At 42.2% G+C, this 12526-nt stretch overlaps 1 protein-coding gene across 18 annotated transcripts in view; it reads right to left on the reverse strand.

The window, feature by feature from the left end:
* The window catches only part of LOC6619064 (dystrophin), a 134762-nt gene that overhangs the window by 7723 nt on the left and 114513 nt on the right, over positions 1 to 12526 (reverse strand). The window contains exon 1 of one of the 18 annotated variants that reach the window (XM_032720626.1): positions 1909 to 3207. The exons of 16 other annotated variants lie outside the window; for them this stretch is intronic. In XM_032720626.1, coding sequence (XP_032576517.1) covers positions 1909 to 2715 — 807 coding nt within the window. In that variant the 5' untranslated portion in view covers positions 2716 to 3207. Of the gene's footprint in view, positions 1 to 1908; positions 3208 to 12526 lie in introns of those variants that run through there. One more of the 18 variants, XM_002043269.2, reaches the window with a different exon arrangement.

A 12526-nucleotide genomic window follows, 5' to 3' on the forward strand; every position in this document is an offset into this window, starting at 1 on the left:
TTAATAAGATCACAAAACATTAATTACCTTTTCTGTGATGTAAGATGTTTGATTACTGTAATTAACTCTGTGCACTATAAATATTTTATTTTTTTAAGCTTCTTCAGTGGTTTTTCACCTGCTCATTATCTTTTTCCCACATAACTCAAAGGAAAGCGTTCTTATTAATTTATTTTTTTCACCTCCGCTGCTAATTAAGCACACAAATTATTTACTGCTGCACTGCGAGCAACTTCAGTTGAAATCCTTTGTGTGTGGCTGCTTTGAGTTGGCTCGCATTTATTTTTTAATTAGCGGAGCGGGAAACGCAGCCAACAAAGGCGCCCAAAGGCTGTGGCCAACTTGTCGCTGGCAATCAATAATTTGTTGTTTACAATAAATATGCATCACACCACTCATGGCTCCGCCATTAATTAGGGGCAACAAGCCAACAAAGTGGCCGTCGCCACAAAGAGACAAGAAAGCTGTTTGCCATCCAAGTCATTGAGTGAAAAGTCATTGGGGGTTGAGCTGCACTAGGTACTGGGTGGGTGGCAATGGGCTGGCTCACTGATAAGAGGGCAATGCACTTTTAAAGCTGCCTTCCTTGGAAGAAGTTTAATCAGCGCGCAACGTCGGAGGAGAAGAAAAGTCCAGGCTTCATGCATTGTGGGCCTCTGGCAAAGGGAATCCTTGCAAAGCCCACAAGGAGGTCGGGATTGGGTGGCCATAGTCGCAGGGCGTTTGTCCATGGTGTGTACTTAAAAAGTGCAACTCTGTGTAATTTAATACCATCCGTTAGACTCCATAACAATTCCTTGGCTGCGTTCCACCTGCGGCTGTCGAGCGGGGAACTTGGTTAAATAAAAAAAAAGCGAATGTTGTCGCCATATTTTCTATGGCATCACGCAGAGCAGCACGGTGGAAAAATCTCTTAGTATTTCCTTTTTCTAGTAATGCAATTTATTAAAGCATAAAAACTGGGTTTATTCTTTAAAATTTTAAATCAAAAATATATTTTTTATTCTATTTGTCAAATGAAAATCCAAGCAAAATCAAAAAATAAATGTGCTCTGATTTTTGTCAATGTAAAACTCACATCACCCACAGAGCTTATTAAAAATGCTTTGTGTTTGCCACAGGAGGTAAGTAAATGCCAGAGAAATGGCACGAATGTGAACCTTAAATTGACATTTTGCCAGGCGATGACTGCAAAGAGAATTGCTATTAAAGCAGGGGTGAGATTAGAATGATTCTGCAGTTAAATCAATTATTTTATCGAACTGTTGCTCATTCCGTCTTGATTTACTCCCCCTTCATTTTACCCCTTGCTCATTGAAGCTCAAAACGGAAATCCTAGCTTGCATTAATTAATTGAAATTGCAAGTGAGACTGAAAAAGTTTTGCCCATGGAAAGCTGGGTGAAAAGCGGGAAATTAAGGAGAGAAAAGAAAACTCGGTTGGTTAGCAGTTTGCCATTTCCTTTTTTTTAAGCAAGGACACATCTACTTGAATAAATCACGACCAACAACGAAAACGAATCTTTTACGTCTGTGGGTGGAAATTAATCAAGATTTCAAAGGAAATGCTGGAAAAGAGAGATGATAAACAAAGAGTTGGCAAGGATTCTTTTAATTAAAATTATGAATGATTTCTGAGATTAAAAAATATCTTTTTCTCCGATTTTTCTATCCAAAATGTGGGGTGGGTAACAACTTATGGACTATATATAAGCAGTTAACCTTTTTCATGTAAATGTGAGTTTTATTTTCTTCTTTTGATTTACTTTAATCACACAATTGTTTAAAAATCGTATTTATAAATATATAAACGCATATCATAAAGTATTGACTTCGACTTTATAAAGTAACCTAAAGTTCGTAGCCATGACCAATATCTTAGCCAACCACTGTTAGCCAGTACACAAACCTCATTCTCATCGCGTAAGATTCCGACAACCTGGAGGAACATGCGCTCGGCATCGTTTTGCGGATCGTAGTTGGAGTAGGTATCGTCCACCAGCGTGATATCGCCCAGGCGGCAGTGGAGCTGCTCCTCCGACGAGGACGAGTACAGCGACAGGATGTTGCGTCGCCGCTCAGTAGCAACGTGTTGCACGCAGGCAGCGACTGTTGTCTCCACAGCTGCTTGTCGATCATCAGCAACATCTTCTGGTGGAGCTTCGGTTTCCTCGCAGCCACTGCTGCTCAATTGCGAGTAACTCAGGCTCAATTCGTCCATCTCCTCGCCCTCCTCCTCATCCTCCTCGTCGTCATCCTGTTCCATTTCGTGCTCCAACTCGGTGCCGCCAGTTCCACTGTCACCGCTTTGGGAGCTGGCCTTCGCCTTGGCCTTGGCCACGCCTCCATTTGCAGCGGCCGCCCCTACATTGACCACCACCAGGTTGTTGAGATGGTTGCCGAAGTGGTGCGACTCATTGCTGCTGCTGCTGCTCCGACTGCGACGCTTCAGGGATCGAAAGGGGGCGAGGAGTCGGCGACGGGTGCTGCACGTGGGCGTGGCATAGGGCGGCAGCATTTCCAACGTCTGTTGGTGGATCTTGGGTGCCCCCGAGTACCTCTCCAGCGACCTTGACTTCGCCCCACTGCTCTGCAGCACGGAGCACCCTGCTCTCCTGGTGTGGGAATTCTCAATGACCTCGCCAGCCTCATCGCTGGAACTGTGGGCCAGTGCTGGCGATGTTGCAGCCTGGCCACTGCTGGCAAAGAGTCGCATCCTGGACAATCTGTTCCAGCAATGGAGTTCTTTTTATTTAAGCTATTGTTTTAGTTGGTGTTGCTGGTGGTGCGGATGTAGCAACTAGTGTTGCTGATGTTGCAGTTGCAGATAATGTTGTTTCTTCTGTTGCAGTTGTTGCTACAGATGTTGCATATGTTGCTGACTCTTAGGCTAAAGATATGGATGCTGCTCTTGATCCAGCAATTGAAGTTGCTGCAGTTACAGTGGATGTTGCTGCTGCCACCGATGTTGCACGAGTTGCTGCAGTGGCTCCTGATGTTGCCGTTGATATCGCTGCTGCTGCTCCTCGCTGCCCGAAGTTGCTGATCGTCTGGCGGGGCGAGTTAATTAATCTTGCTCTATGCAGATTTCAGGTTTTCGCCGATGATGCTGCTCCTCCCGAACAAAAACTTAGGCACTTGGTTGCATCGTTTTAGGGCACATTCTTGCGTAATGAACGTTGTTTTTATGCGCTTATCTATTTATAAAACCGGTTCGACAGGATTCTACGTTTATTATTTCGTTTTCTCTCTTCAGCTCTGGTCAAATATGACAAGGGCGGCTAAAACACACACATACAAATATGTGTGTAATTCGTACTACAAATATGCCCCAAGTCAATAAGCCACTCAATTACGCCGAAATTTCCCAGCTCACGCCCCTCGCTCGCGCCCCAAAGCCGACCAACTTTTGACTAGCGTTAATTATCCAGACATCTTGGCTCTGTTTGCCAAGCAAAAAGGTTGACTGCATTCTGTTTACACAATTGTTGTTGCGCGCCTCTGCCTATATGTGTCTATTCCCATCTCGCTCACTCCCCCTAGACGTTTGGTGTGTGTAAATTATGTTGGGCAATATTTACTCGCCGATAAGCCAACTCCAATGTTTCAGTTAAGACATTTATTGTCTTGTCTCTGCATTCTGTGTTTTGTTCTGCTCTTGGTTCTCTGGCATTGCCAAGGTGCGATAAGTGGAATGGTAAAAAAAAAAAAAACAGGAACAGGGGGTCTTTGGGAAAAACCAATAAAAAGGTGGGATAGGTTAGTGGAACGATCCTATATGCATTTTGGGCCAGACCAGAGGAAGTTGTTAAAGCAACGAGCAACGAGAAGGTGATAAAATAGGGTTAAAGACGGGAAATTCTTTTTAGGAGCTACAAGAGATTTACAACAAAATTTGAACATTTTCTAAAAGAATAAAGTGGAGCCTGCTTATTGCTGAAATATATATTTTATAGTAGATAATATCTCCTGACGACTTTAAAAATTAACAACATTCCATGCAAAAGAGACTCTCTTGAGACTTTGAAAAAGTTGGAACCCCCGAGAAGTGGGTTCTGGTTTCAATGGAAGATTAAATACGGCTTGACTCTTTGGCCAAGTTCGTTTCAAGTGACTATAACTAAGCAATGACCCCGCTTAAGCCCCATAGAAAATAATGAAAAACAACAGAAAGTGTACAGAGAACAAGCTTTAAAAATAGATGACATTCAAGAAGCGGAAAACCACCAAGAACTACTGAAAAAAACGAGGGTATAAGGAGTACGGGGTAGAGGAAAGCTCATTAAAAATTCTAAGCTGTAAAGCAAAACAAAGTTTTAAATAAAGTCCAGAGGGGCGCGGGGTGGCCAGAAGTGGAGACAAGTAAACTAACAAGCCATTGACAAAGACTTCGCCGCGTTGATGAGTGAGTGCGGCCAAAAGCGTGGAAAGAGACGCAATGATTGCGCAAAAGAGACGGGACGAGGTGGTGCGAAAGAAATGCCAACGAGTAATGCCGGTAATGACATTGTAACGGTATTTATTACAACATTACAACGAATGACAAGTGTCTAATTAGTTAAAGCAACATTCCACTCCCCATTCCCCATTCTCCATCGCACTCTCCGATGCAGTCGTCCCTTTTTGGCTTTGCATAAATTTAATTTTTCTCGAAATTCTGTTTGCAGTTGCTCTTTCTTTTCGAAAACTTTCTGGTTGCTAGTGATGTGCGCGTGATAAGTGGTGACACGAGCTTATTTGCATTCCCTTGGATTTCATAAGCTGAGTCAAAATACATTCGTTTCTATTCCATAGATACATAGTTTGTATATGTCGCTTAAAATCACGCGACCATCCCTGAATTCACGTGAACCCTAATTGGAAAATATTGCGGCGTGGAAAATGTAAAAACTGTTACCACCACACGAGAATATAAGACTGGAGTGAAAATATGCAATATTTATTGCATTACTTTTTTGTTATTAGCATGGTTAAATGCATTACGAAATATTGAAAAGCAGCGCCGGCATGATGCTTGCATTTCAATTTGATTGATGTACTTTGTGGGCACGTGAGGGAAATGCCAATGCATTTCATTATAATTTTCACTTTTTTCCCCGTACATCCAGAGAGATAACATTCTGCGTCGACTTGCATACAAAATCTCCCCCTCTTGCAGATACACACAAGCGTACGTATGAAGGAATATGAATTGATATTGATAGAATGTGACGCTGATGTGTGCGGAATGCATTTGTTATTGCCAATGGAAATGCAAATGTTTTCACTATGTCTGCAAAAAGGATGGTAAGGAAAACAATTTACCAATAATTGAAATGCAACAGATTGAAGATGCTTCCCAGGGCGCTCAGCTAAAAGTAAAATCATATCAAATTACTGAATAGCTACAAAGATTGTGGATTCAACTGTTTAATCATGCGTTACACAAACCAAACCGAATTTGCATTTTATCAAGCGAGCAAATCAAAAGTGTGTATTTTCACTTTCGGTTTATTGTTTTTGGCGAAACTAATCCACAATGCTCATCACACGCGGAGCAGCCAACTGTTTTACTGGCCAAAAAACTGAAATACGAACGCTAATAAATCACCAAAGTGAGAAACTATGGGGAGTCTTGAAAGGCGCCGAAAAATTAATCCGTTTACCTGCCTTTCAGATACAAGATACGCGCCTTTTGTTTAACAACAACAAACTAATTAAGTTGCACAGCTGAGCCTCCTCATTCCCAAAAAGATACATTCATAGAAATAGAAAGCCCTGCGGTCACATTCATATCACCACTGCACGGTATGTAAACCCAAGAGATACATAAATCTACGAGATATCCAGAATCCAAGTGCTGAGTCATTGCATATCGCTGTGAAAATGGTTCAGCACACATAAATCAAAAGCGTCACGAATCGTAGATCATTTCGACGAGGTAACTTGGTCCGCACCCACGAAATGGAGGACACAACCACGTGCTTACGATAATTGCAATTTGATTGAACCGTCGAAACTCGGAGTGTCCAGAATTTTTGAGCAGTCCACGGCAGTCATTCAACTCTGAAAGCCACCAATAACATATAAGAATCCGAATCATGCAAAGCCGCGTCTCTGGCGGATTACACAAAAGCCCAACCGGAAATTTCAGCTGGAAAAAGAGCAGGAAAAGAAGCGAAAACGAGAGACACACAACAAAATTAAAAAAAAAAAAAGGAAAAACATACAAAAAACTAAAAAAAGAAAAGCAAAAGTGCATTATGCGACCCTCGGTTCTGGGCTTTTGTTTAGCCGGTCTCGCTCTGTTTGGTTTAAGCATTTTCACAGGGCACGAGAATGAATTCCCCATCTAGTTCTGAGTGCCCGCCCATGAATAATTTGCCAGTTGTGACTTTTGTTTTCCGATTGTCAAATCCATACAAATGATGATGAAAAGGGTTAACATTTGCTAATGTCTTATAATAGGCTGTGGAAATGCGCCAAGTGATATTACTGAAATTTAGGCAAGACTAAGCTAGGCTTAATTATTTAAAATGCTAAGAGATTCGGTGATTTTATTAAAGAATAAATCAATAGATCCCTTTTTATCAAGCAAGGTCGCCTGCGATTTCAATAAAAATCAAATTCCATTCACTTGCTTAACCCAAATCAAATCCAATCAATAACGAACACAGATTTCAATTTAATACATTTTGTTGCCCATTTTTTTACCAGCCTCACTGTGAGGAATAGAAAAAGAAGAAAACGCACAAAAAAGGAGCGGAAATTTCATGCGTCATGCGGCAAAATTGAAACCACAAAAGTCACTCTGTGGGTGCCACGCCCCCAAACGTCAGTGCATTTTCAGGGCTCAAACATATGCGAGAGAACATTTCCATTCTATACACTATATGAGGCTGCCTGGAATTGGCGTTGAAAAATGATATCAAATTTGTATTTGCCTGGCAAGCAGGCACACTCACACACAAACAGACTTGTCGCGCGGCAAATAAACTGAAAGCGACTGACAAAGCCAACTTGGCAGTGCATTTGGGCCAAGTTACCCAGTTTCGGTTGCATCAAATGGCATAAAAAAGCAAAAGACTTTTTGATGGCCAACAGACTTGTGGACTCGCCCATGGCCAGCAATAAAAGTCAAGAGTGCCAAGCGACATGGAACAATTTATCACAGGCAAATGATCAAAACAAGGCGAAAGGATCGCAAAACGGGGCGGAGGACTGGTGGAGTCCTGCCTTCAGGCAATGGGCGTGGCACTGAAGGCTCTCGCCGACTTAAAACGAATTTTCATATCAATTTCGACTTGGCTTTCGCCAAGGAGTGGGTGGCGCAGGGGAAACGCTTCGGATTCAATTGTTGAATTTTCCGCAAAGAACGAACTTGGCCGCCGGCGAAAATAACGTGGAAAATTTACAAGATGTTTTCGAAGCGATAAATAAAGTTGCAAATGTGAACTGCATCAGCTGCTCCGTCGACTTCCTTAGATCCCTCAACATCCCTTCGACCAGAATACCCTCCGATCTGTCCATTCTGTTCAACTGCTATTGAGGCTTTTTGGAGCTGCATAGCTTCGTTATGGCAATTTGCCTCAAATTGGTTGCTCTACGCATTCGCACAAATTGGGACTCTGTATCTGAGTATCTGCATCTGTGGCGGGCCAGCTAAACTGGTTCAAAACTGTGTCTGCCAGGCGAGCTTTAAGACATGTTTATTGGCCAGATACAAATGTTACCTTTGGGGATTGGCGGCGAGTGGGTGCAGTGCTTCCCCGTGTGGTCCTGCTTGCAATTAATCGACCAGGTTGGTTTTCCACCCATTCAAGCTGCTCCATTTTAAGGTTTTCCCTTTTACGGCCGACAAAGTCTATATCGTGCCAGCGGGAAAAGTAATTTTCACAGCATTTTATGGCCACGCATTTGGATTAATAATAAATGCAGTGAGTTGGTGGGGAGCAGCGCATAATAATATACGAATATTTATGGCGCTAGTAAAACGTTATGAGAGATTCGCTTATGACAGCTGCAGGAGCTCGAAAGGCACCAGTATGAAATTAGTTCAGACTAAAGACATTGAGGTTGGCAGCCATTAAAGACCCGACCCCGTATAATCTATTCAATTAGAAGAGTTGACCACCCGGCGGCTGGAAAAAGTGGGTGGAAAAAGTGAGAACAAGTTTGCACGTATCCCCCATCCGGAAGAGGGACGTGCGTCTGTGTGCATGTCCTGGCCATTGTTTGTGAAAATTATTTTATAATCATTTTATCACATTTTCCAACCAACCTGCCAGCAGCAGCAGCATCAGCAGCACAAGTTGAGTTTTCACTGGCACACCTGCTGCCAGGATAGAGATCCTCTATTTCCGGCCAACAACAATGGACCGAAGGCTCAAAGCCGAAAGCAAAAGCATGCTGGCATCTTTTGCCTTGCCATTGATGGCCCACACACAAGCACACACACACTTATGGCTTTGAATCTTCATTTTCCTTAGACAATGACAAAAATGGAGGATAATAGATAAAATTAAGTGCAACTGCAGCAGACAAGGAAGGAAGGAGCATGGATATGGCTGGCTTCTTGTGGGGTTTATTGTCGCCCTTTTGGCGACGGGGAGCGGGTGGGGGGGTGCAGGTGGAGCTGGTGGCGGGGAATCCCACCCCGAAAAAAGGAGAGTCGAGCCAAGTCATGGATGCCATTAATAAAGTGCATTGAATTGGCTGCACGGCACTCAGCAGAAAATGGTGGCTGGGCTACGAACATTTACCTCCTTTTTTGGCCTGTAAAACGTTTAGCGAAATTGTTGAACAAACATGGAGTAATGGGCAAGTGAGTTATGTTACGGATGGGGCACATAAAGCCATCCCATCGATGGGAACTGTGCGATAAAATGCTGTGTTCGACATTCAGCAATGTTTTCTTTTCAAATATTATCAGGTTTTGGTATTTTCCCCGCATGCATAGCTATTTATAAGAATTTCTTAAAAATGTTTAACATTTACTAAATAGGCCCATGCTAAACAGAGATTAAACCACGGAAATTGTTTCCATTTTGATTATTAAAAACGTTTCAGACAAGAAAGCAGTATTATCAAAAAACTATCAGAGAAAGAAAATTTAAAACCTGAATTAAACATGAACAGTTCACCCAATTGATTGTGTAAATCCGGAGTAAAATGTTCTACGATAGTAAACAGACCTTAAAACATGGCATTACAGGTTTTAAATGTATCTGGTCCATTTATGGAATTAAGCCACTTCCGCTCCGATATAAACTCATCCAGCGATTAAGAGAATCGAAGACCTGTTATCGTTGTCACTTCACTTCTCACATTAGAATCTCTGGGAAACTTGGCAACAAGCTGCCGCTAACCAACTTTCATTAAACCAGGGGCGCAATTTTAGTTCAACAAATTTAATTAAACATTCTGGGAAGCACTCGAAACCCGGTTGGTCTTTGCAAAACCCTTAACGCCTTTTGATGCGAAACTTTGCGTAACCTTTTAGCCGGAAAATTCGTGGGAACTAAGCAGCCGCTTTAAGCACAAACTTTTCAACGGTAATAAGAATAAAACGAGTAGCCGCAAAATTTTACGCCAATTTCAGTTTGAAGAGCAGCCGAAAAGGGATCGCGTTTGACACCTACGCAAGGCACTGCAGAAAGGATCCCCCAAGGACTCGCTCATCCTGGCCCATCATCTTTATGCAGGGAACAATAATAATTTTTAATGAGTTTTAAAGTATTTTTACAACTCTTCTTTTACTGCACGAGAGGCGGAGGTAAAAGCGAAAGTCGAGCATCTGAATTTGTATGCCATACGTATATATTTATGTGTATATTTTTGGTTGTACATTATTTTTGATGGCTCAATTTCCGTTGCGGTGCCAACTTCCGTGCGCCGCCTTCAATGAGCCGAGCTAAAACACGCCCAAAAACCAAAACAGCCTAAAAAAATGCGAAAAATGGAAATCCGAAAACAAACAAGCTGGTTTCGAGATCGGAAAGTTGGCTGATATGCGTGATTAAGCACTGACAGATGCCCACCCCTTACTCGTTTTATTATTTTTCCTCGTTTTTTGTTTTTTTTTGCACCAAGCCCAGCTTTACATGATTGTTCTCCCTTTATTCGGAGACAAAAAGTGAAGCAGAAAAAATAATGATAAATATGCTGGAATCTATTTTGGGGCACTTTGTAGGCGGGTGTGTCACTTAATGATTTTTCTGCTGAATGCCAAATGAACAAGTTCCGCCGGGGGGAGCTGGAAGTCGGAAGAGGTAAAAATGCTGGGGGATCCGATGGAGTTGCTGATGTTACATTGTTCCCAACGCGATTTTCTGTTGAAATTCAGTCGCCAAGGTAACTGAACGAACTGAGAGATGTTAGATTGCTTTGTTTCGCACTGGTGTTATGTTAGACAAAACTGAAAACGATACGCTTTTTGTGTACCGAAAAGGCGGATATCTATCTGCCTACTTACCTACTTAAATTCGAGTTAATGAAAAAGGAGTTCAAATGATTTGTCAAGAAATCTACAAAGTGTATGCTGTCAATGCAACATTAATAATACGCACTGACTGGAACATCGCTTCGCTCTCTTTTCGGAAATTAAAACATTTCATTTTGAACTGACTGGACTAGACAAATTTATTTCCAATTTCCTGATTTATTTCCTCCTCCTGCCTTTCTATACCCATCCAAATCAGCTTAAAAGTGATTTTGTGCGAGTATTTTCCCCGCTTTTGTTGGATGCAGTTCACTAATTAAGTGGATCTAAGCGCTTTCCAAACAACCAAATGCGAATGGCAGACAAAACGCTTTAAAGCCTCTCCCAAGAGCCAGACATCCGAATCGATTGGGATGGGAGCTGGGGCAAAAAGCGGAGATCCCGGGGGAGTCCATACTTCGGTGGCTGCCTGACTGGATGGCCATCGTAATATATTTGCATTAACCCAGTGACACATTTTGACATAATCTGATTAATTGGCGTGTAAAGGAGAAATAAATTGAGCGGCGTCTAATGAACCGATGGCCGGAGGGAAGATGGAAGTTGTTAGATGGTACATGGTAGATGGCGGATGGAAAAGGCAGCTGGTAACAGAAGGAGACTGCCAGATGGCGCCGGACCGAAGAACGCCCACATGATAAGTGGATGGATTTCGAAAGGGGACTGCAACTATCTTTGCCTCAGCAATGCAATAATTTGCCTTAACGAATGTTGATAGTTTTTCACTATCTGGCTGAATAAGGACACTGCGAGAAAAAGGTTCTGAGCTAAGAAAACCGATTGATTAAACACTGCATAGTGTATATTCATGAAAAAAGTCATACAGATACAAAATCAAATGAGAGATTTTTTAGAAATTCGTGGTTTATAAGATGCGTACCTTTCTTCAGCTATTTAGTAAATTATTTGGTATTGCAATTGTTTTGTATTATTGAAAATCACACCACTTTCCTGCCGTACTGATTAAGCCATCTTGCATTTTTCCTCTCCAAACTCCATGTCTAATAGCTAATTGATGTCAACGGCTTGGCGGCAGTGGCAGTTGAAACCAGGAAGATTGAGCAACCAGGCCAGACCGCAAAATGTAGCTGCTCCTACTGCTCCGACCGACCTGATCCGCCAGATCGGACAGATCGGAGTGCTCCGCTGGCAACTCTATCAAAAGACGTGTCAAGAGTTGGCGGCGGCGTTTGGCTTTTCTTGTGGTCCACAGCGTTTCGGTGTCTCAAAGTCCGCCACTTAACCGCCAACGCCGCAAAATCAATCAGCCATAGGATTGAATAGGCATGACACCCACCGCCAAGCCAAGCCAACACCCTATTCTTTCGGCCCTTTTCAATTTATTAAACGACATTTGCTTAGCATTTTCGCCTAGATTTTCTTACACACAAAACTGGTGCGCCGCTGGCCCCAAAGCATCAATTTTTAATTTCATTAGCATGGAGGGCATAGCCTACTTCACCGCCGCTTTCTGGATTTTTCATTATCTGTTTTTCCAATTTGCATTCGCCGGCCTCTGTTTCCCTGCTCGCTATTTTCCGGTTCATGCGTTGCTCGTATTTGAATTTTAAATGATTATTGATTTCACATAGCTGGGTTCCCAAATGAATGGTATTTACACCACCGAATGGCTTTTCAGTGACCTATTTTTGGCTCAATTCGGTGGTCTTTGCTCAGGGTCAAATAAACTTGCTAATTACCCAAAGTGCATGGTTCCAGTTCTCTAAACAAAACGAAAGGCTAAAGTCTCTTCTCGCTGGATAAAGTGAAATGTAAACAATTTTCAGCGTTGGCTGAATAAATATTCATAAGGAAGTAAACAAAAGGTGGGTGGGAAAATAAAAGATTTTGGGTCCTATCTATCAACTGGAGCAATTACTCAACTGGTCAACAGATGTTGCAGATTCTACTGTTCAAATTAGGCATATTAAAAAATAAATATTTATATAAACATTTTTTGCAGGTGCCTGTTATGCTTTACTTCAAATATATTTAAACGATTAAATTGTATTAGAGAGAGAACATTACTGTGCAGCAAAAGATTAAG

Source organism: Drosophila sechellia, chromosome 3R (assembly GCF_004382195.2).
Source record: "Drosophila sechellia strain sech25 chromosome 3R, ASM438219v1, whole genome shotgun sequence".
Classification (NCBI taxonomy): Eukaryota; Metazoa; Arthropoda; class Insecta; order Diptera; family Drosophilidae; genus Drosophila; species Drosophila sechellia.